Source organism: Capsaspora owczarzaki (assembly GCF_000151315.2).
Source record: "Capsaspora owczarzaki ATCC 30864 unplaced genomic scaffold supercont2.6, whole genome shotgun sequence".
Lineage (NCBI taxonomy): Eukaryota > Filasterea > Ministeriida > Capsasporidae > Capsaspora > Capsaspora owczarzaki.
Genome location: NW_011887297.1, coordinates 978,738 through 1,001,862, shown reverse-complemented (window position 1 = coordinate 1,001,862; position 23,125 = coordinate 978,738). Strand labels below are relative to the sequence as shown.

At 52.7% G+C, this 23,125-nt stretch overlaps 4 protein-coding genes across 4 annotated transcripts; 1 reads left to right on the top strand and 3 right to left on the bottom strand.

Annotated features, from left to right (window-relative positions):
- The first annotated feature begins 240 nt into the window (after nt 1–240).
- On the top strand, nt 241–2,844 carry CAOG_04288 (hypothetical protein). The gene is made up of 8 exons (XM_004348063.2): nt 241–413; nt 505–645; nt 732–850; nt 959–1,038; nt 1,120–1,221; nt 1,332–1,402; nt 1,494–1,629; nt 1,761–2,844. The coding sequence occupies exons 1-8, from the start codon at nt 251–253 to the stop codon at nt 2,752–2,754; spliced, it is 1,806 nt and encodes a 601-aa protein (XP_004348113.2). The 5' UTR covers nt 241–250; the 3' UTR covers nt 2,755–2,844.
- Nucleotides 2,845–2,945: 101 nt separating this feature from the next.
- CAOG_04287 (hypothetical protein) lies at nt 2,946–6,402 on the bottom strand (the record flags this gene model as incomplete). The annotated part of the gene is made up of 2 exons (XM_004348062.2): nt 2,946–5,684; nt 5,848–6,402. The coding sequence occupies 2 exons, from the start codon at nt 6,400–6,402 to the stop codon at nt 2,946–2,948; spliced, it is 3,294 nt and encodes a 1,097-aa protein (XP_004348112.2).
- A 523-nt stretch (nt 6,403–6,925) lies between these two features.
- Nucleotides 6,926–13,694, bottom strand: CAOG_08765 (hypothetical protein; the record flags this gene model as incomplete). Its single annotated transcript, XM_011272093.1, has 37 exons — nt 6,926–6,965; nt 7,063–7,167; nt 7,247–7,330; nt 7,420–7,482; nt 7,810–7,893; nt 7,975–8,058; nt 8,141–8,224; nt 8,309–8,368; nt 8,471–8,554; nt 8,660–8,743; nt 8,887–8,967; nt 9,042–9,122; nt 9,222–9,293; nt 9,374–9,442; nt 9,532–9,612; nt 9,736–9,819; nt 9,892–9,975; nt 10,047–10,130; nt 10,215–10,298; nt 10,390–10,458; nt 10,537–10,620; nt 10,714–10,797; nt 10,885–10,968; nt 11,051–11,134; nt 11,216–11,299; nt 11,418–11,504; nt 11,597–11,680; nt 11,761–11,844; nt 11,928–12,011; nt 12,102–12,185; nt 12,267–12,350; nt 12,443–12,517; nt 12,585–12,653; nt 12,742–12,831; nt 12,899–13,079; nt 13,166–13,268; nt 13,377–13,694. The coding sequence occupies 37 exons, from the start codon at nt 13,692–13,694 to the stop codon at nt 6,926–6,928; spliced, it is 3,324 nt and encodes a 1,107-aa protein (XP_011270395.1).
- A 1,063-nt stretch (nt 13,695–14,757) lies between these two features.
- On the bottom strand, nt 14,758–18,893 carry CAOG_08764 (hypothetical protein). The gene is made up of 3 exons (XM_011272092.1): nt 16,362–18,893; nt 15,940–16,290; nt 14,758–15,875 (listed from the first exon to the last, which is right to left on the bottom strand). The coding sequence occupies exons 1-3, from the start codon at nt 18,877–18,879 to the stop codon at nt 14,869–14,871; spliced, it is 3,876 nt and encodes a 1,291-aa protein (XP_011270394.1). The 5' UTR covers nt 18,880–18,893; the 3' UTR covers nt 14,758–14,868.
- Nucleotides 18,894–23,125: the final 4,232 nt, after the last annotated feature.

Below are 23,125 nucleotides of genomic sequence, written 5' to 3'. Positions count from 1 at the left end.
CTACTCGGTTGATGACGATGCTGATGATGGTGATGATGATGGGCGGGGAAGGGACCACCGAGTTCTCAGAGGTCTCAGTGTTCTCAGAGTTCTCAGAGCTCTCAGAGGTCTCAGTTCTCAGATGGTTTGACTTCTTTTTGCTCCTTTCGTTCAAATTCAAACCTGTCCATCATCCATGATCATCGCCACTGCATGTTGCATCGACATGCATAGCATAAATGGGACATGTCAGTCCACATTGTCTCGTTGAATGGACGACGACGGCGTCGAATTGTGGCAATCGTCCGCCGCTTACTACAATGACGACGACAACGAGGATGAACAGGATGGCAGAGACAGTGCACATGCATTCGGCATTGATCGCATGGACGTCCACCAGCGAGCTGTGCAACAACAAGACCAAGTCACTCATCGTACGCGGTTGTCGTCGTTCAACAGGAACCAACGACCCGAGCTCTCATCACTCACATCACTCACATTTGAATATCTTGTGTATGTGTGCAGCGCACTCAGATGCCAAGATTGTCCATGCCAAGTCCGTGGCAGAGGAACGCGGGACGCCCGCCAGAAACAGAAACACGGACGATGCATGCCCAGTCTGCCTCGGTGACTTTGTCGACAAGACCATGCTCGAGAGCTGCTTCCGTAAGTCACGTCAAACGCCAATCAAGCTCTGGTGCAGGCTTGTTTGATGAGGAGCGAGGTGTGCTCAATCACCTCGGCGCGCACAGACATCTTTTGTTACGAGTGCATTCGGCGATGGTCAGCCGTCAATCGCATGTGCCCGCTGTGCAAGACAAAGTACTCGGCAGTCATCCATCACATCAGGAGCGAAACCGATTTCGTGCGCGTAAGTGCTGCAGGCCGTTTTCGAATCCTACAACAGGGATCAAGCGAGAGAGGCACTCGACTTTTTTTGCGTCGTTTGGGCATGCATGTCGGTGGGAAAATGTCGCAGGAAGTACTGTCCTCCGTGTCAGGGCCGGCTGCACAACCTGCACATCAACCTGGCGAAACGACCGTTGTGATCAACCGAAGGTTTGGGTTTGGATTTGGCTGTTTCCTTGCTGCCAGTCGGCGAACTTTGCTCCAAAGCTCAACCGTGCACAAAATGAACAGATTGCAAGAGCGAATCAATGCGCAGCGGACTTCACCCTCTACCCCGCTGGCCAGGTCTGTTGTGTCGATACCAAGAACTGCTGCGTCTCGAGAGCGCCGAAGGTAAGGACCAGATGATGTGTCTGATGGTCGGCTTGCGCTCTTGGTGGTTTGTTTCCTGACATTGCTTGCTGGGTCTGTCCTTGTGGCTTGTGTTGTTTGCTTACTTTCAGAGTAATCTACGCGAATCGATTGCGCGCCATGTATCTGGGTGGTGGCGCCCCATCACGATGCCACGCAATAGGTCGGCGGTCTGTCTTGTTGTTGTTGATGTGTCTAGTCGTATCTTTTCTGTTCCCGTTGCCTACATTGCCTCCATGGTTTGCATGCTGCAGATCCTGCTAGCTTTCAAAGGCAGCCGCAGTTGGTCCAGCGCCTCGTGCCTTGGATTGCGCGTGATCTCGATGTCCTTCTGGCAGATGCGAGTACCGTGACGTTCGTTTTGAATTACATTCTCTCGCTGCTCGAAGAGTAAGAAATCTCTTTGCTCTAACTGATGGAGAGGAGGGGCAGAGACTGCCATGCACACCGCTCGCTCAATACGCTATTCCGTTTTGTGTTGGTTCGTTTGTTTGTGTTTTTTTTTTGTTTTGGTTTCTCAGAGTCGACCTGCAATCCAATGCGTTTGTGGCATTGGTTCAATCCTTTCTTCACGAGCACTCGGAACATTTCGTCCACGAATTGGTACAATTTGCACGCTCAACACTCGACATGGCGGCCTACGACAGACATGTGCAGTACGCTGTGCCCGACGCTCAACCACAGCGCCTCGTCAGGCAGGCAGTCGCCCCCGCAGAACGCCCACCCAGTCTTGCTCGCTCAGCACAGCCAGTGTCTCTGTCGGACGAGTTTCTGACCGAAGTATCCGAGCTGCTGGCGCAATCTGAAAGGTATGAGCCCTCCGCTGGTCGTCAAGCCGCAGAGGCCGTGGCAGCTGCAGAAAGGCGGCAATCCCGCGGACCGGGTTGTGACCGGTTTTTGCGCTCGCCATCTCGATCTCGGTCGCGATCCCCACCTTCTCGGTACTCGCGCTCCCGCTCTCGCTCGCCTTCCAAACACTCAACTACGCGGTATTCACGCTCGCGCTCTCCAAGACCCCATAGTTCATCGCGACGCAGGCGATCCCCCTCCCGCTCACACTCCCGATCGCCGGCTCGATCGCGCTCACCACCATCACCACTACCACCACAACCGCGATATCGGCGTCACTCGACTCGATCTCCAGCCCCCACTCGGCGCGACAAGCCCCGTCGTCATTCTCGTCGGCGTTCGAAATCCAGCTCGCCTACCCGCACCGTGTCCGAGCCTCCTCAACTGTCGCACCCTACATCGACTCAGTTGCATTCTCCATCAACTCTTCCATCCGACAGCGCCAAAACGGTGATCTCTGCTCCCACGCAACCATCGGGCTCGAGTGCCGCTCATCAGGTGCAACAGCTGCACCAGCGGGAATTGCAACTTGCTCGCAGTAACCTCCTAAACCTAATGGTGCAGCGTGAAATGCTCTCCAAATCTGGGGCCGAAGGCCAAGCTGGAGCTGCGCTGGATGCTCAGATCGCGTCCTTGAAGCGTCTGTTGAACTCCTCCCACTCGTAAACTCACTGTAGAATCTCTTATTTATCGGCCATGAAACGTTCATGCTGCGTGGTAAAACGAATTATCTAATACAAACAATTGAATACAAACATTAATGCTTTTGATTCAGAGTGCGAGGAAAAAACAAAACAAAAAAAACTAAACCCCGGCACATCCATCAACCTCATGGATGCCTGCACGCCAGAATCGTGCTAGTTAGACGCAAGGGTTTTGAGCAATTCAGTCGCCTCGGTCAATCCCTTCTGCCCAGCGGAGCGAAGATACTTGATGCCCCGCTCGCGCTGATCGACATTGGCCGACGTGACAAGCAGCTTACCAGCCTCAAGCATGCCAAGACTGCTGCCGCCATCGGCTGCCTGCGCAAAGTAAAGCACTGCAGCGTCGCTGCTGCCAAACAGGCCAGCAGCGGACAGCTGGCCGAGCCGCAGAGCAGCGTTCGCGCGGTTGTCCAGGTTGTGCGAGCGCTGCATGTGCAGCTTGAGCCAGCGGGGCAGATCGGGATGGAGTGTTCGCTCAACCAATGCGCGCCCAGCCAAGTCGATGGCAGCTGTTTCGTTGCCTCGCTGCATCCACAGCTCCTTTGCCTCGTGCTCGAGCTGGTCGGCAACGTCAGGGTTGGCAACAACGCCCTGGCCCACACGGTACGCCTCCGCCACGCGATCGATGGCTTGAGGATGGTGTCGCTTGGCGGCGGTGAGCCACGAGGAGACGGCCGCGGCGAATTTGGCGTGAGCTCCAGCAGCATCGCCAGCCTCCTCGAGCCGCTCGCCCTCCAGCTGCAGCACGTCGCCGTAGCCAACGATGGCGTCCACAGAGCCAGACGCGCCGGCTTTTTTGAACAGCTCGGCCGCTCGGGGAAGGTCTTGCGCAAAGTGTCCATCACCGCGGGCGTAGGCAATCGCCAATCGAACTTGCGCGTTGGGGTGACCGCCTTCTGCAGCGCGGACGAGCCAGTGCTTTGCTTCTTCCGCGTCCTGTGGCTTGGCACCCAGAGCAACACTCAGGCTGAACTGTGCGCTCGCATGGCCGCGCATGGCAGCCTTACGGAGCCACTTGACACTCTCGCGCTGGTTGATGGTGGCCGAACGCCCTTCAGCCTCGCCTTCGAGGTAGGCCATTCCAGTCAGGTATTGCGCATGACCATGGTCCTTTTCGGCTGCACGTTTGGTCCACGTGAAGGCCAGGTCACGGTCGGGAATGCAGCCAGCGCCGCTGGCATACATGTCGCCCAAGGCCGCCATGGCGGCAGGATTGCCGCGAGAAGCAGCGCGCTGGAAGAGAACAAACGCGGCGCCCTCCAACTCGTGCGGATCGACGTGTTCATGTTCGCCTTCATCGTCTTCTTCTTGACCGTGCGAATGTCCATGGCCAGATCCATGCGAGTGTCCATGGCCTTCGTTGTCATCGCCGTGCGAGTGGCCATGGCCATGCGAGCAATCGGGTTCTTCGTCTTCATCATGGGCGCCGTGAGAATGGCCGTGGCCACTCTCGCCGCCGTGAGAATGTCCGTGTCCGCTCTCGTGCGAGTGACCATGACCCGCTTCATCCTCATCATGGCCACCATGAGAATGACCGTGCCCACCGTGGCCACCATGGGAATGGCCATGACCGTCATCATCTTCATCATAACCGCCGTGAGAATGACCGTGCCCTCCGTGGCCACCATGCGAGTGGCCATGACCGCCGTCATCCCCGTGGTGAGAATGGCCACGACCCATATGAATACGGCGCTCCTTGTTTGCTTGCTGGCGAAGGAGGTTGCCAAGATTGACAGTGGCATGGATGTCGTTTTGTTCTGCAGCTTTCGTCCAAAAGTGCTTCGCGCCAGCTTCGTCCTGAAGGTTGTGATAGAGCAGCCAGCCAAAGACGGACTGCGCATGCGACAAGCCTTGGGTGGCCGAACGCTCGTAGTACTTGGCTGCAACTGCCTGGGCAGCATCTCGTTCGTCGTCGGAAATCGGGCGCCCAGTGTGACCATGACCATGGTTGCAATGCGCACCATGTACGTGGTCGTCCCCGCCGCCGTGGTGGCCGTGAGGTGTCTTGCTTTGTTCCTCAAAAACGGGCCATACTGGAATGGGAATGCCGACGGACTGTCCAGACGAACGGATGGACTCGGGTTCGAGGTAGGTCGGATACTCATCGAGTGCCTTTGCCACAAGATACTCGCCAATGGGCGCACCGCGCTTGGCGACGTGCTGACACCAATCAATGAAGCGACTGGTGCGCGCCTGCTGCATCAGTTGACCAGGCGAGGAGCCCACGTCACGCGCATAGCCGCTGTCGACAAGCAGAGCCAACGTAAACAGCGCAGGGCCATGGCCGCGCGCAACGCTCCGCTTGTATCGCTGCACAGCAGCGTCATCCTCGTCGCTGCCCACGAGGTCGTGGTGCAGACCAAGCAAAAAGTGGGCGTGCGGGTGGTTTTGCGCAGCAGCATGCGCGGCATCGTCACGCATTTGGCCGTAGTCTGCTGCCACCAACGCATCATCGCCCGGAAATGCGCGGAAGCATGTTGTTGTGGCTGTGGTGGATTGCGGTGCAAACACGACGTCTTCGGCCATGCTGTGCGAGAGCCACAAGTCTTGCGACTGGGCGCTCAATGTCGCGACACGATCGCTCGCGCGGCAGAGCAGCGGCAGCAGGCGCTTACTACCGTCCTTCTCGTCAAAAGCTGGCGAGGACATTTCTTCCAGCAGCGCTGATGCCAAGAAGGAGGTTTTTTGGCGTTCGCGCTCTGCTGCTGTCGTCTGATTGGGCTTTGCAGAAGAGACGACCAAGAAACGACTGCGGGCGGGGACTTCTGCCAACCCTGGAGCCAAAGTTTCCGATGCGGCAGGAGTAGTAGCAGCAGGAGCAGGAGTGGCAGCAGCAGCAGCATCGGCTTTGTCACCCTTCTTTTTGTTGTTGGCGTTCTTGGTGCCAGCAGCCTTGGTCGTTGTTGTTGTTGTTGTTGTTGTTGTTGTTGTTGTTGTTGTTGTTGTTGTTGTTGTTGGACGCGGATTTCGCAGCCGTGGCCGTCGTAGCGGCCGCAGCTGGACCGCCCCAAGTCGCAGCATATGCGTTTGGCCGTGACGCATCAAGCACCACCACATTGAACGGGCTTGGGCAGTCCTTGAGTGCGGCGAGGATGGACTTGAGCGAGACCGCGTCGCCCACCGCGCGTTTGGCGCCAGTGGTCACTTTGGCTCCCGTTGGGATGAGGTAGTTTTCGCCCTTGAGATTGAGCGAGTGGCCAGTGTAGTAGACCAGGACGGGACCGGGACAGCGCTTGACGGTTGCGACCAACGTCGAGATCGCAGCTTGCATTGCCGCCTTGTCTGCGTCGACGAGCACCGTGACGGACGGCGACGACGCCTGGGCACTCGACACTGAAGCAGCAGCAGCAGCAGCAGCAGCAGTAGTAGTAGTAGTAGAAGTAGCAGTAGTACTGGGAGTAGCAGCAGCAGTTTCAGGAGCAGCAGCTGGCTGTGCGGCGGGCTTGCTCGGATTGACTGTGGCAGCGTACGCAGTGAGAACGCTCGAGAGTGCGCGGACGTCAGCAGGCGCCGTGTGGACGTCTGGCGTGCCGGCTGCGGCGTCTGTTGGCAGTGCATGGCGGTTGCCAATCAGGAGAAAGTGCCAGCGGGATGACGGGGTCGTTGTCATTTGTTGGTGAGAAGACACACACACAGATCGAAGCCCAAAAGCAAAATAGACTGCTGCTGGAGAGTTGAGGTTTGTGCGGAGTGAGTGAGTTGAAATCAGTTGCTCACACAGTTGCGTAGAGCTATCGGAAAAGCGGTGAGTGAGTGAGTGAGTGAATGAGTGAGTGGTTTGTTGTTGTTGTTGATGTTGTTGTTGTTGTATTCTTGCTGAGTGCTTGGTTGACTGGTTGCTTGTTGGTTGTTGTCTTGCTTTGTTTGTATTGCATGAGCGTCATTGCAGTTGAAAGTCCTGCTCTGTTCGTTTGGCTTTGTCTGTCTGTCTGCCTTGGTTTGAGTCTCTGTCGTCTGTCCGTTCATGAACGTTACTTTTGTTTTGGAACTCGAGCATGCATCCATTCAAACAACACAATAAAGGAAAATCACGACACGAACGCGTTGGCCAACTTGCAACAAAAGGAACAACCCGAGATCGAGCGCTTCCCAGCTCAGCTACTCAAACAAACCGAGACGATACCGCCGTCGTCCTACATTTCGCGCAGTTCGTCGGCAGGAACCAAATCCCAGCTGAATGGATGCACAACAACAGAATCCCATCAGCTTCAAAAGAGAATGCCAACCACAACAACCAAAACATTAACAAACCGGACAGCGTCTCACTTACTCGCTTGATTCAATTCGAAGGCGACCACCGCTGGCAAGCTCAGCCTGTTGCAGTGCCGTCCAGCCTTGAACCCGAATCCAGGAGGGGTCACAAATGTTGCTCAAGCTAGCAAACCATACCCTCCAGAGTTAGCAATCGCCGTGATCGGTCGTACGTTCCCTTGCACAGAGCAGCTCGCACTTACATCAGCACACGCAAGGACTTGTTGCAACGGATGGCCGCTGCAATAGCGATCGCACCTGCATCTTCCACGCGGTTGTCGCCCATGCTGTCATGCAAGATCATTCTTGTGGGGTGAGGACCAAGGAATCAACGGACTCTGCGCTCTGTCCGCCACCTCAGTGTGGCTTCGCATACATCAACTTGACCAGGCCAGTGTTCAGTTGACACTCAACAAAGCACATGAAAATTGCGCTAAAGCTAATTTCATGTTGTAAAGATTACGCAGTCAGCTCATCTTCACTAAGCATGGATTTGTCAAGCTATGCAAGGTAAAAACAAAACTACCAAACTACGTCTACAAAACTACCCGAATTCAAACACAACCTGCTACCTCGAAGTGAGCAAAAGCCATCATCAGAAGAAAACACAGCATCACACCACCAGAGAAAGGGAAGAGAGCGTTCTCTGGTTAGTTCGGCGGTTGATTCTCGCTCAAGCTGTTCCAAGTGAGAAAGCCATACCGTCAAACAGTAAGTACCACGTGCATACACGACAGTATCAGCATCAGAGAAAGGGGACCCATACTTGAGCGAGTCAAGTGCAGAATTCTGGCTGCGTGCTGCTGCCATCACTCGCTGTCCTGCTTCGCTCATTTCGTTATACCACAAACTGGTTACATGCGAGTGAGCAAAAGCACTGCAGAGCAGCAGAAAAAACACATTCATTGTTGATCTCAATCTGGTTCTATACCTGAGCACCTTGAGCGTGGTATTCCGCAGGAGCGCTTCTGCCAACCTTTCGGCGCCAGCATCGCCAATATGATTCTTTCCAAGACTGTGTACAATGCAGTGAGTAACATGCAGCTTGTTCAATTACCAGTGCGACACGAAACAGCAGAAAAGCGAGAGGAACATACTCGAGGGTCGTCAGTGTTGTGTTCTGTGAGATCGCAGCAGCCATCGCATTTGCACCACTATCGCCGATAGAATTGCGGGACAGGCTGCTCTCAAAAGGTAAGTACCGCTATCACTGTTCATCAAACGACATGCTCAGCATGCAAGGTAGCAAGCGAACGAAAACGTACTAGAACGAAGTCAATCCCACGTTTTGTTTCAGACCCTCCACCAACGCCATGGCTCCTGTACTGCCAATCCAACATTCGCACAGGCTGCTCAAAGTGTGAGTATCATCAACGCAGTGCGTCAAAAGGGCGCAATAAGCAAGGGCAGAAATAGCCATGTCGTACTTTAGCGTGGTCAGTGTCGTGTTCACCCTGAGTGCCTTGGAAATCGCTTCCGCTCCTGCATCTCCGAGCTGAGTGGAACTCAGACTAGAATCATGTGGTGAATGAAAACCCCCGACATGGTCGAGCAGCGATTAGTTGACGACGCCAAGAACGACAATATGGCACGAAAGCGATAGAAAGACAACATACTTGAGTATAGTGAGCTTGGCGTTCTGCATCAGCGCTTCTGCAATCGCTTGGGCTCCAATCGGGCCAATCTTATTGGATCTCAGACTGTTTGTTGTCACGGTGAGCATTGATGTGCTCGCATCAAAACTGAATCCGACCGACCACCGACACCACCGACGCCACCCCGCCACCCCGCCACCCCTCCTCCCCCAGAACAAAGAACATCAGCGCGAAAGAAGCAAACAAACTTGAGCTCGGTCATCCAAGAGTTCTGCTTGAGTGATGTTGCAAGCACTTGCGCTCCAAAGTCGTCAAGGCCAAAGCGAATCCTAAACAGTGTCGTGAACAACAATCAATGTGAGTTGCAATGAAAGTCACAACACCAACGAGCACGAGAACTTACTCAAGCTTGCTTGGCTTGATCAAACTCAGAACCTCTTGAATCACTTGCACTCCAGCAGAGTCAACAATGTTCTCACGCAAGCTGTCCGCATAAACTGAGTTACTTATATCCATCGAAAGAAGCATCACATGCGTCGTCGTCATAGAAGGGGAACGACAGGAGAAGGGAGAAGGAACATACAAAAACTCGGAAACCCGCGACAGGGCGTTTTCGAGTCCAAAATCATGCGGATTACGCACCTGCGACAGCAGACTGTGACCACACGGTGACAAGTTGCGTGAGCGACCACCTTTGGCCACTTCAGAGTTAATGTCAACTGCAGGACAACATACCGCTCTGTGGTCAATGGTTCTGACATTTCACGCTCGAATTCAGGATCGTAGTTGTTCCAATCTCGCAATCTGGAATAACGCCGTGAGTAATCGCAGCAGAAAGAATCATTTTATGCGCACAATTGAGACTTTGACCGGCACGAGGGAGTATAACCTACTTGAACGTGGTCAGCGTAGTGTTGTGTTTGAGTGCGGCTGCGATTGTTTGCACTGCACAGGCAACAAAGCTAGCCGACAGCCTGTGATGTCATCACGGTGAAGAACACGAACAACCAAACCAAAAAACGAACAATGAATCATCAGTTAGCACTTTGGTATCACTTTCGGAGCATCAAACGACACACAATGAAAGGTGACCGTACTCGAGGGTGGTGAGTGTGGCGTTTTGCTTCAACACCGTGGCAATCGCGTGCGCTCCAGCTTTGCCAAGCACGTCGCTCCCTAGTCTAATCCCAGAAACAGTGTCAGTTTCAGTGAATCAAGCATCGAGGCATATCGGCATGCGACTTGGTACGTACTTGAGCGAGGTTAGAGTCGTGTTCTGAACAAGTGCGGGTGCAATTGCCTGCGTCTCAGCATCGCCAATGGAATTGCCATCCAACCTGCTCCCACATAACAAGCAAAGTGATTACAGTGAGGCATGACACCAATCACCGCGGAAGATTGAACATACTCGAGCGTGGTCAGCGCAGCGTTCATTTTGAGGGCCTCGGCAATAGCTTTCACCCCAGTAGCGCCAATCTCAGCTTGATTTAGACTGCGAGCACATGGTGAGCAAGAATACCACCGAGCAGGTCGTCCGCCCGAAGGTTTGACCTCGATAAGTGAGCAAGGAACGTACCACAGCGTCGTCAGAGTCCTGTTCTGCTTCAGAGCCTCGGCAATGACCTGCGCTCCAACAGCGCCAATATTATTGCGAGATAAACTGAATGCACAAAGCCGTGAGTAATAGAAGGATCAAGGAACAGCAATTGTGTATGAGCGACAGGAGCGAGAGAGATGGTGGAAACCCTTACTCGAGTGTCGTCAGCGTCGTGTTCTGCTTGAGTGCTTCGGCAATCTCGTGCATTTTAAAACGAAGTTGACTGCAACTCAGACTGTTGGCTGATCGTGAGTAAATGCAGCAACAACCAGTTCCACAACAACAGGAGCATAGAACGTACTCGAGAGTGGTCAAACTGGTGTTCGACTTCAGCATTTCGGCAATGCTGTTGGCACCAACATCGTCAATCGGATTCATTGAAAGACTGCGTTTTCGAGTGGCAAGGAAATGAATCACCAGAATATAGCTTCGCTCTCTTCCAGACAAGAATAGCCAACAACATCGTTCCCAAACGTACTTGAGCGTGGTCAACGTGTTGTTCTGCACGAGCGCTCCACTGATCGCTTGGAGTCCAGCAGTGCCAATCCTGCAGTGCTCGAGACTTGACACGTGTCAAAGCAATACAAGCAAGGTTAATCTTTGGCCTTTGCCGACGAGAAATGGACCATTATGCGTTTGAAAAACATACTGCAGACTGGTAAGCGTCTTGTTCTGCCGAAGAGCATCCGCAATGGCCTGCGCACCGGCATCGCCAAACCAACTGTGATCCAGACTGTTCAAGCAGTGAGAATTTCAAAGCACCCCGACAATCAAGAGTGATAGCGTCAAACCGGCATGACAGATTGCGAGCATACTTGAGTGTGGTCAGTGTGGTGTTGCTCTTGAGTGCTGCAGCAATCGCCTGCGCTCCGGCTAGTTCCATGGCGTTATACGCAAGTCTATTCCCAAAGCGGTGAGCCATACCATCGAATACCACAATAAAGCACGGCATTCATCAACATGAACAGGGAAACTCGTACGAGAGTGTCGTGAGAGAAGTGTTTCGCGCGAGCGCTTCTGCAATTGCTTGGAATCCAACGCTGTTCAATCTATTGTCACCCAGACTATAATCAACGTGTGAGCATGCGGTATTAGGCAGCCGTGATTGCCTCGATTTTCGTTCTCTTCATCTTTCTGCTTTTCGTTTTGGGTAAGGGGATGAAGATAGAAGCTGTCACGTACTCAAGCTCAGTCAGCGTCGTGTTCACTTGGAGCATCCGTGGTATCGCCGCCTGCGCGCCAGAACCGAGAGTGATATTGTTTTTCAAACTGCGAGCATTGCAGTGAGCGATATGACGAATGATCCATCGCTTGCAGTTACAAAAACATGAATTCAGTCAAATGAGAGCCAAGGATCATACTTGAGGGAGGTCAACGTAGTGTTCTTCTCGAGCGCGTGGACAATCGCTTCAACTCCAGCATCTCCAATCGAACACCAATACATGCTGTGGTAATTGATGTCAGCGATGGCATAACAACGCAGCAGTGGAACCCAGAGTCACAACATCCATCCGGCAGAACGTACGAAAGCGTAGTCAACGTCTTGTTGCACACCAGAGCATCAGCGATCGCAAGTCCGCCAGCTTCGCCAATCTCGTTTTTATCCAAACTATTACAATGAAGTGAGCAACACATACCACTGCGCTTCTCGCATGACCTCAAGCAATGATTCAGCATGAGAGTGGCACTGACACAAGCGTAGTCAATGCCGAGTTGGTCTTGAGTGCCTCTCCGATCGCTTGCGCTCCAGCGCTGCCAATATCGTTGCCGAGCAAGCTGGTGACCATGACATGAGAATCAATATTCGATTCAACTTATCAGCGAACAAGCAACTAGCAGACGAGGAAGAGAGTGGTGGAATCCTACCGGAGTGCAGTCAAAGTGGTGTTTTGTTTCAGCACTTTTCCAATCGCTTGAGCTCCAAAGTCTCCAATCTGAGGACCATCCAACCTGACCCAACAGACAGACATGGTTAGATTGATGTTTGCAATTAGACGCGGTAGTGGTCAGCATGAGAGGAAAGAAGCATACTCTAGGGTGGTCAGTGACGTGTTTTGCTTCAGGATGGCGGCAATCGCGTTTGTTTCTGCCGGGCCGAATTTACCCCAGCCCACACTGTTACCACACAATGAGCGACGCCATCGAAACAAATGGAGCGTTTGCAATGGTAAACTGGAATGCAATCAAAATGCGAAATTGGTGCGTACTGGAGCGTGGTCAACGTGGCGTTCTGCGTCAGTGCCTTTGCCATCGATCGCGCTCCATTGGCATCGAGGTAACCCCTGTCGTCACACGGTGAGCCAATTACCTCGCAAAGCAACACGGGCAAATGGTGCAAAAACAACTTACGAGAGTTCAGTCAGAGTGGTGTTTTGCGTCAGTGCATTGGACATTACTGCGTCAATGTAATTTTGAGTCCTGTTATCATAGAGCAAGGTAGTGAGCGAGGGTGACTTTGCACAGCTGCCATTACCATGGCATCATCAATGGATCCAGCTTTACATACCGGAGTGTCGTCAGCGTTTTGTTCTGCACTAACGCTGCCGCAATCGGCTGCATTCTAGCATTCTTGAAGTCAATCACACAGTCACCCAAGCTGATACCATACGGTGAGTCAAGGCATCAAACAAACATGGAGTGAGCAGAAGCCGACAAGTACATACTCGAGCGTAGTCAGTGTGGTGTTTTGCAGGAGTGCTTCGCCGACCGCTTCCTCCCTGCTAAGCTTCTTGCTGTCCTGGTTGTCGTCGTCCTCGCCAGCAGCGTCGTCCTCGCAGTCCTCGTAGTCGCCGTCGTCAGCATCGTCAGCATCCGTTTGACGAGCCTTCTTCTTGTTCTTCTTGGCTGTTGAGGTGTTCTCCCAGCCCGACGCTTGCTGCGGATGGTTGTGGGGACGCCACTACTGGAAGCTGAGCTCGTCTTGCCAGTACGCGCAACTGCAACCTGAGTGGGTTTGCGAGCACGAAGATGGTAGCTCACAGTCTGAGATCCTTGGTTGGTTGGTGCAGTGGCCTTCTTCTGAGCGGTCTGGCGCTATTTGAAAAATCAAACAGTAGGAATCACAAACGAAGCAAACAAGATGTCAGTGACGAGTTAGTGGACTGGCATTACGCCTCACAACTCTTTGGGCAGGAGCGGCACCTTGCTGAGCGGCTCTGAGATTGAAGAGGCAGGGACAGGTGCGGCTGCCTTGCTGGTCCTGCCTCGGGGAGCAGCAATAGTAGTACTAGCCACTTGTACTGCTGATGTGGCAGCAGTGGCAGCAGCAGCAGTGGCAGCAGCACGGGCTGCAGCTCGCTTGGGTTTGGGTGGATCGACCTCCATTGCCGCGACCACACGATCGTCTTCCACTGCGTCGGTGCTACTGATGCTGCCACCAGTCTTTGGCTTGGTTGCTCTTGTAGTGCGCATGGGAGTAGGAGTGGGAGCAGGAGCAGCCGAGGGCGCCTTCTTTACCATTTGGGAAAAAAAAAAAGAAAAAAAAAAAACGGTGGAGAAAAAAAATATTCAAACTTCAAAACCGACTGAATAACGATTTAATGTGAAGGGTGCCTAAGGTTTCGATCTCACGCCTGTCCTCTGGACGCCATTGCCCTATTCTCACAAATTTCATGTAGCGGACCTCATTTGAGTAACTTGCCACAGCGGCGGGGCTGACAGAGCCTTCTGAGCCGACTTCGATTTGGCTGGCGCAGCATTACGAAAAGTCAAAATAAGGAATCTCGTCCGTTCGAGGGCGATTTCCGCGTCGCGCTCTCCCCGACATCCAATGGCAAATAGTGCTTCAAAAGAAGCGGTGAAAGAAGACCGCCACGGTCGAGGGGGAGCGCTCCGACGAAACTGCCGGAGTTAGGCACCCAAAAAATGGCCTGTTGTTCGACCGAACCGAGGCACCTTCACTCTACAATACAAAATCTTAGTTGGATCGAAATCAAACAAGCACAGCGGATCTCTAGCGCGCCGCGGACTGCAGTCACAACAGGGAGATGATTTTGAGCAGGTGCCCCGGATTCCAGGACTGGGCTGTATCGCCCTCTGACCCTACCAAGCACCATAGAGTGTATTTATGTGCGAAAAACAGCATCTGGTGTCAGTCTGTTGAGATGGAAGCCTTGGGTGAGTCATTTGAGGGAGAAACTCCACAATATTTGATGTGAGTCGTTTCAGCGCCAGCCGCTCGATACGATAGCATCATGTCTGCCACAGATTCATCCAACAAGAATGAGGAATTCGCATCGAACAAGGTCTTCCGCAGATTCCGAGCGACTTTGTTTGCATGTTGATCTCCTCACCGTTCGTGAAAAGCACAATCAGCGTTTTTCCTGAAATTCCTCTGTCAGGGCTATTGCAGCTATCAAGCATAACAACGTCTATCTACTCTCGAATAAGGAAGCAGCAACAGTGCAAAGCTAGATCTAGTACCAACGAAAGTCTGTGGCTCCTTTGATATCACGGACATTTCCAGGTTACACTAAAATGCATTGCCCAAACCGAAAGGCTCAAATTTCGAGGTGACAAGTCGTCGCGTTGTGAGGTCGCTTTATTGAGATGAAGGGCAAAACAGGTGCACAAAAAACTGGAGATCGCAGCTCGACGAGCAAGTTGTCCATTTGCCAGCGTGGCCAAAACGGACTTACCGACAAACTTTGTTCGCCGCATTCCATTTGCAAGTACAGCTCGCACGTTGTAGTGATCCGAAATATTGTTGCCATAGCGTGTCGTCCATTTTTTTCTTGCGAGGTGGAGCAGCTGGACCCTCACACATGATTCTCGCAATGTCATCAATCTCCTGCTGAGTAGCGCCCGTCAAGGAAATCGGTTGGATGTTCTTGCAGGCAACACATGTGCATTTGTTACTGATGCATTCCATCGGAATCTTGCACTCGCTATCAAGAGTGCAACGATCTCCAGGATCTCGATTTCCCAAGAGTTGGGTTTCTCGACGATGCGAATCAGGATTGAAGGTGACAGATTGTCCATTGTTGTTTTTCTTGGCTGGGGCGAACGCAGCTATCAGCTCGGATGTGAGATCGGTGTTGCAGTTGGCATTTGGTCCAAACAAGTCGGCTGGTTTCAGGTTTAGCAATTGGTGTTGTTTTAGCAAAGTCACGAGTTTTCCCAAACTCATGAACTCGACTGCCGAGTACCGAGGATCGGAACGGGCGAGTACAAGTTTATCACTGTTGAAGTGAGCATATGCGGCGCTACTTCCAACCCCTGGAATGCACATGGCGGTAAAAAACGGGCCATTCGGAGCAAATTCGTTCAACTTCAACCGATTCTGGGAGGGTGTGCCAAGCGCGCCAGTCAGAAAAAAGGCTTGCTTGCCAATGCCCTTGGCGAGAACAACCTCGACGAAAGCCGTTTCTGCGGGACCCCAGTATAGTTGATTGAACCTTGCGGCCATGGGGACAACGTTGATGTACGCAAAAGTGGAAAACGCAGCCGCGTATGACATGTTTTGGGGAGTATACTGCGTGGGGTCCACAATTGAAGCGATATGGCTTGGGAACAGATGGCCTCTGTTCCAGGATTTACCAACCCCTTTGTAGTTCTTAGCAGCCAAGCTCGGAAAACTGCGACACATCTTGCGCGTTGGCACTATTCCCACACCAGGGGTTGGAGCCGGTGAACAGAGCTCTGTTGACAAATGTGAGAATCGTGAGACCAGGACACCAGAACGACTTAACGCTTTGAAACTTACCCAAATTGTACATAAATTCGGTATCAAGACGCGAGTGGACTGAATACGACTGCGGAACTGTAACAGAATATGCCACGACTCGCGGTATTTTTGCAGTCGGATCAAAATACGAAAGGTAGAAAAACCGTGGCGTGGCAGGAGCATGGGTTGGTTGTGCAGTGAATGTGGCAACCTGAGCCCTTTTTTTGTTGTGTTTTGCGTGGACAATGTACAACTGGCCGGGTGCCAACTCGGCGCAGATCTTTTTCAAGCCGGGATATAACGTCGTAGTGAAAGACAGAAGAAAAGGCGACTCTATCCCGCCAGCGAGATGATGCTGGCAATCGTTAACCGCGGAATTCAAGGATTTTCCTGTTCCAATGGCTCGTCAGCAAATGCAAAATTCTTCCAAAATCAAGCGCCAATAGCAGACCATCACTTACTATCGTGGCTAGAGGCGTCTTCGCTCAATGCCATGCCTTCATTCTCGTCAGGGTCTTCATCTTCAGTTTCTTCGACGACATTCTCGACGACCGCGCCTGATTCCTTGGCCAGAATGAATGTCAGCGCGTCAAGGGCGTTCATGCACCATTCAAGCGCGTGGCTGGTGGCATTGAGCATGATCATCGACCCTTTGGTGCCACGCAGCGCAAACTTCAAGGCCTCGTCGTGGTTCGAACCAACTGGCCCAACACGTTCGCCGTTTGCGTTGTACAAATCAAATAAACATGGTCCAATGAAACAATACTCGTCGCCATTATCCTCAGGGTCGAAGCGACGCTGACGCAACGATGGGAGTCGGCCACGCGAGAACAAGGTACGCCACATGGAACTCTCCCAGTTTTCAAACACCTCGTTGTGCCGAGCACCAGGAAAGAGCCTCTGTTCAGGCTCACGGCACTCGGGAGCTGGAGAAGAATTCCAGACAAACTTGACATCAGCCGCGAATAGACTGGTACTCAGCACCGGGTCTTCGTTTGGCACGTCAATCTTCAATTGCCCTACTTTCGAATCCATTGAGTAGTGGGCATCACTCGGGCGAGGGTCCACGTCCATTGGAATCGCGTCATCACTCTTGCCGAGGTCGTCCAAGTCCATCGGAGTGGCGCCATCATTGCTGCTGAGGTCGGCTGGACGCGTGAATTCTTCCCACTTGTTGTAGCTCCACTGGTTGTTGCCGGATTTCGTTGGGCGGAAAACCGTCGTTTCCACGAGCTCGTTGGACGACGACTGGAAACGGTCCAACCACACTTCAAGATGAGCGCAGGGGGATAAGTCGTTCGGCAACGTGGGAAAGGTCACAGTAGCCGTTTTCCAGACGTCCTTGTTTGCAGAATTGCTCCACAGCAAACCACAGCTAAAGACGGATTGCGGCTCGGACACAGGCACGCCGTTGGTTTGCGGGGGAATGTACGGTTTCCAGTACTGTCTGGCTCTGGTTCGCACTCCCGGTTCGCTCAGCTGGTTGGACACCAAATCATGGAATTTGCGTTGTTGAAGGTGCTCGGGGCGTTTGTGCAGGATTTTGTGATTTTCGGTGACGAGTTTTGAGCTTGATGCACTGCCTGCTTGACTGCGTGTAACGGGGCGGCCGCGTCTTGTTTGAAAACTGGAATCAGAATCAGCGTTTCCAACCAGCGTGGCGGGGACCATTTCGGCAACCACAAGCTCGTTCAGAGAGATGGAGTGTGCAGACAGCATGGAGGTGCACAGCGCACTTCCGCTCAAGGCCGTGTCATTCACAAAGAACAGGTCGCCAATGCAGACAAGCTCTGCCTCAGTGCCACCGAGGATGCCAATCAACGCCGTGACAGCGCCGCCGGTTTGCCACCGACTGAGCAATGTCGGCTCAATTGAAGGCGACAGGGAGGTGCGGCTCCATGCTGGCGCCCACATCAGCCCTTGCGGGAAGCCTCGGTTCTTGGCGAGCAACCACCAGCCGCGAGCAAAGCGTGGGGACGAGCCGGTGTCGCGCACGCCAAACACGCCAGGCACCTCAACAGTGCGCAAACAGTTGGCAGCAAGCTCAGCAAACGTGCCAGATGCAGCGAGACAACGTGCGAACGAGTCGGCAGCACCACGCAGATGGACGCTGCCTGCAGCTGTGGAGGGCGGCAGCCAGTTGGGACGCGCAAACGCTTGCATTGCCGCCGGCACGCCCTCTGAGAGCTCAAGCGCAGACACGAACGGATTGGTGGTCAACAGTGCGTCAACAATGGCTTGGACACCTGCTGACGCGTTCAGCGAGAGGCACAGGATTGCGCCTTGAGCCGTGTCTTGGACGTCAAACCACACCGAGTTGGGGACACTGCGAGGCAGCGTGCTTGTGCGAGGGTCGATGGGAACAAGGCGTGGAATGGTTGTTGTCAGCAGAAATCCGTTGGCGTCCTCCGCCGCGGTTTCCATTTCCTGGGGGTGGTGTTCAACAGCGAGAAGGCCGCTCAGGAAGGGCTTGGACGTGCGGGGGCTTGAGCCAATGTCAGCGCCAACCCGGTCGAGCGGCGGTGCGTGCGACTCAAACACGTCCGAGCTCGGGTCAAAGTTGCGCGCAGAGTGCATGTCATGCTCGTTGGCAAAGACGACGTGGCTGGTCGAGCGGGAAGCATTGCTGCGCGCGTCAATAATGTTCTGCAGCGTGAGGACGAGCGGCGACTGCGCGTGCACGAGCAGCTGAGGGGGCAGCACCAGGCCGCGCTCGGAGCCCACACGGTTCGAGTCCATGTAGTAGAACGACGAGCCGCCGTCGTTGCGGAACACAAGCCAAAAGCCAACGTCCGAGTTGCCCACGCCGCGGCAATGCAGGCGAGGGATGGTGCTGCTGCTGCTGCTGCTGGCTTCAGCAATGCTCGCCACAAACATGGCAGCGCAGATTAGCAGCAAGCCAAACAGCTGCAGCGGCAGTCGGTCGTGTCTCGGCATTCGAGGCAGATGATGATGATGAGTGCGAGTAAACAAACGCATGGGAATGGAAAGAGTGCAACAGAAGGAATTTGTTATGATTTTTGTTATTGTTCTGGTTTATTGATATAAGTAAAAAAAAAAAAAAAAAAAAAAAAACGCCAAGCGTTAAGCGTTGTTTGGCCTGTTTCGTTTCCGCTCTTCTGTCTTCTTTCGTCTTCGTGTTCTTGTACTGATTAGGATTCAGAGGAAGATGAGTGCGTGCGTGCACACGCATGAGTGGGAAGAGTGCAAGTGTTTTGTGGTCTTATCACGATTGGTTTTTTTTTTTTTCCGAGTGTTTGGGGTGGGTTTTTTTTGTGAGTTTTTTTTTTTTTTTTGCTTTTCGCCATTCTTTCTTTCGTCGTCTTTTGTCTGCTTTCGTCTTCTTCCGTCTTCTTTCGTCTTCTTTCATCTCCTTTCGTCTCCTTTCGTCTTCTTTTTCTGATTCCACCTCGAAGAAGATGAGTGCCTACAAGCACACTCGTGGAACGAGTGCACCAAATGTCAAGTGTTTTTTTTTTTGAATAAATTTTTTGTTGGTTTATTTTTTTTATTTTTTTATTTTTTGGTTTGTGTTCCTCTGCCGCTTCTTCTGACTCTCAATCGCTCGCCGCTCGCGCTCCGTTCGGCCTTGAGACGACCACACACGCATGCAAGTGCCTTGTGTGCTGCTGCTCGTGGAGCGACAACGCTCGTCATTATCTTATCGTTTTGAAAAAACCGTTCCACATTTGAAATTCAGCTCAGTCCTTTACTTTTCTTCTTTTTTTTTTCTTGTCCTCGCTTGGATCTCTGGTCGCTTTTGGTTTTTCTTCTCGAGCCACACTCTGTTGCCTTGTCTGTACGTGAAATCCTGTGACTGGCGCGTGCTGATGCAGAGCGGATTGCCTCATGGCTTCGATCGTTTGCTTGATCTTGGTTTTTTTTTTGTTCTTTTTTTTTTTTTTTCAATTTTGTTCAAAAAGGTGAAGCATGCGAGCAACGCTGTCACCCGTTTGGTGGCTGTTGAGCCTGCTGGTCGTCGCCCGGGTCTCCTCTGGGCAAGAGCAAGCCGCATGCACTTTCTGCACGTGCGTCGGATCGCCCGTTATCGAGGTCAAAAATTGCAACGACGCACTCATCACCATTCCCTCCAATATTCCGACCACGGTGAAAAACATGTAATTTTTTGTTAACAAAAGAAAAAGAAAGCATCGAAACGTTGTTGAGTTGATTGCAGCTCAACTCGATCATCCTGGTGGACAGGTGGATTGATAACTCGTTCATTCGGTTTATTCGACCCGCTGCATTCCGTGATCTTTCTTCGCTGACTGTGCTGTAAGCCTGAGATTTGATCTGGCATGTTTTATGGAAAGGCAACTGACTTGCACTGGTTTGAACGCTTTTTTTTTATGTGTTTTTGTCAACCTAAAAAGCGGCTTGTATGGGAACCAAATTTCGGTCATCCCTGCCAATGCTTTCTCCGGTCTTGTGAGTTTGAAAGTTTTGTAAGTGATCGTTGCCCACGGGTTGCCTCCTTGCCAAGGTTTGGAGCGATCGCTGCTCATTCTGTCGCCCGCTTTGCAGGGACTTGCGCGAAAATGGCATTTCCGACCTGTCCGCGAGAGCGTTTACAGGCCTTTCAGCGCTGACATTACTGTACGATCACATCATTGCTCGTCTTGATGATGTCTTGATGGTGCGGCCTGCATCAATGAGAGCAGCTCACTTTGCTCAATGTGATTCAGCCAATTGTCTTGGACCGGTCTCACAACGGTTCCGCGCGGAATGTTGGCTGGCCTTACTTCTCTGCAACGTTTGTACGCTAGCCGTGTCTTTGATGAATCAACATTTCGCGAAGGGGGACAATCCTAACTCTCGCGTCTTGACAACAGGGAATTGCAGAACAACTTGCTTTCTACCTTGCCTCCTGGGTTGTTCCAGAATCTGTCTGCACTTACACAAGTGGATTTGTCAGGGAACTCGTTTGGCGCGGTTGCCCCTCCCAGCACGTACCGAGTCTTAACCAGCTTGAATAGTAAGGCATGCATGGCGTTGCCGTGTTTCGACCTGTTTGTCAAATGTTAACTTTTTGTCACGATTTTGGCCTCTTAGAGTGTGATGCAGCGTGTGCCACTTGCTATGGAGCGGGCCCAGATGCATGCTGCGCCGCCTTCTGCCTTTCATGCAACTCGACCAAGTGCACATCGTGCTATGTCGGTTCCGTCATGGTGGACGGTGTTTGTGGCCCACCGGCACCTCTTCAGATCATTGCTGCCAGCTTCCCCGCCACAGCTTTGGAAGGCAACGAAATTCAAGGAGTTATTACCCTCCACAATTATGGGAATACCTCGTTGGACAACGTTAAGTTGGGAATGTACCCCGGGTACGGTCTGCAGCTGGACCTGTATGATCAGCAACAAAAGCCTGTGCCCTATCTGCTGCAAGCTGAAGTTCAACAGGCGATAACTAGACTTGCATCGGGGACATCATCGCTTGACGGGTATATCGACGATATCGGACAAGTTTCCCTTGCTGCAGGTCAAACTCTGGCATTCCCTGTCAAGTTCGTTTTTCAAGGTCCCGCGTTTCCCCTTCTCTTTTTCTCTCGTTACGACGCTTGGTCTCTGCTCGTCCAAGATACCAGCAACTCTGTCGGTGTGATTTGGCGGATGGAACGTGAGTGAAAGGCTTTTTGTTTGTTTTTTTTTGGTTGTTCGTTTGTTGTTGTTGCTGGTCGTTTCTTGCCGAGTTCGAATTGCTGACGCGTTTCCTTTACGTTTCTCTTTGCAACGCTATTCTTGTTGGCCAATCAGCGCAAGAAACCAACATTGCCGTTTCTCCAATCGCCAATGATGCTGAGCTTGTTTGTGGCTGCACACTGGCGATCAACGAGATGCCTGAACTCATGCTTCGGCGGCCGCTGGCAAAGCACCTTGTCCCCCTCGACACGAACGCCGTTATGGATCGTTTTCAGCTTTGCGCTCTTGCTACGGGCGGTCGAGTTACACTGCTGAATGTCACCACGGGCTCCAACCGCGCGTCGTGCCAGGAATCGTGCTTCAACTCGCCAACCTGCTCCTCCTTCTTGACCAACGATCCTTACGCTGCAAACACGGATCGGAGCATCCCACCGCTGTGCATTTTGAGCGGGGCTGATCGATTCGACAAGCAGTACCGACCAATCAACGCACTTCGCCGTGACACGTACCTTCAAGTCGACGACGTTCTAGCTGCCAACTCGAGCGCCAATCTGAACAACATCACGTCCTTTCGCACTTTCGACGCACGCTTCCCGGATCGACCGTCTGTTACCACGACGATTTTGGCAGGCCCTGGGAGGATTATCGCTCAACCTTTCGCTCCACATGCTGTTGAAGTCGTCTCTGGGTTTTACGTCGCCAGCGCGACGGCTGATTTCCGGTTTGCGCTGTTGGTCAACCCCGCATTGCCTACCGTTGAATTGGAGTTTATCGAAGCCGAAGTTCGCATCTTGCTCAAGCCGAACGTGACGGCGATGGACATTGCGCTGCTCCGCAAGGATGCCGACTTTTACTCTGAGCACTACATGGCGCTTGCTTTCAAGATGCCGAATGATGCCCTGTCTGAGCTGTCCTTCTCCATGACTGCCGGCAACCAGTACTACATTGAAGCGATTTTGTACTATCATGGCCTGTCCAGTGGCCTCACCCGTCCCGCTGTCACGTTGGAAGTATTCACACCCGAGGTTGGAAACGCTCCCATGGTGTTCTACCATCCAGAGCGTGCACGCATTGCTTTGGGTTGCTGGGCTGCTGCTGAACCCGAGTATGCAACTCTGGCCTCGGGCCCACCAACAGCTTGAATTGGAGGCTTTTGCAGTAACTCGCGAGCCGAAAGACGAGGAATACTCCGCGTGCTTCGAGGCCATGGAACTGATCGATGGCGAAGTGACCTTGCGTCTCATCGGCCTTGGTGCTGATGGCGTCACGCAACGCAACGTCACAGTCACAATGTTGGCTCTGCCCTGCGACTCAGACTCGCCGCCCGCATCGTGCGGCATGCAATCAAACACGCTACCCACATCGTGCGGCTCATTCATCACCACGTTCATTCACGACTTGGATTCGCTTGAATTTCTCAATGTTACAGCTGACATTGTGGCCGTGACCATCAGTTCGTTCGTCAATGCGAAGGCGCCAAAGTTCACGTTTACCTTCCCCTTCTCGGCTACCAATGGGCAGTTGCAGTCGTTTATTTCAGGATTTCACACAGCATCCTCCAAGACAACGAGCATCTGCGTTAACAG

Excerpts from the sequence above, each read along its gene's own strand:
- CAOG_04288 (XM_004348063.2), top strand. The coding sequence starts at position 251 with ATGGACGACGACGGCGTCGAATTGTGGCAATCGTCCGCCGCTTACTAC. Across the intron at positions 1,039-1,119 it reads ACCGTTGTGATCAACCGAAG|ATTGCAAGAGCGAATCAATG; the intron begins GTTTGGGTTTGG and ends CAAAATGAACAG. Across the intron at positions 1,630-1,760 it reads ATTCTCTCGCTGCTCGAAGA|AGTCGACCTGCAATCCAATG; the intron begins GTAAGAAATCTC and ends TTGGTTTCTCAG.
- CAOG_08764 (XM_011272092.1), bottom strand. The coding sequence starts at position 18,879 with ATGCGTTTGTTTACTCGCACTCATCATCATCATCTGCCTCGAATGCCG. Across the intron at positions 16,291-16,361 it reads AGACGCCTCTAGCCACGATA|GAAAATCCTTGAATTCCGCG; the intron begins GTAAGTGATGGT and ends CCATTGGAACAG. Across the intron at positions 15,876-15,939 it reads CGAATTTATGTACAATTTGG|AGCTCTGTTCACCGGCTCCA; the intron begins GTAAGTTTCAAA and ends ATTTGTCAACAG.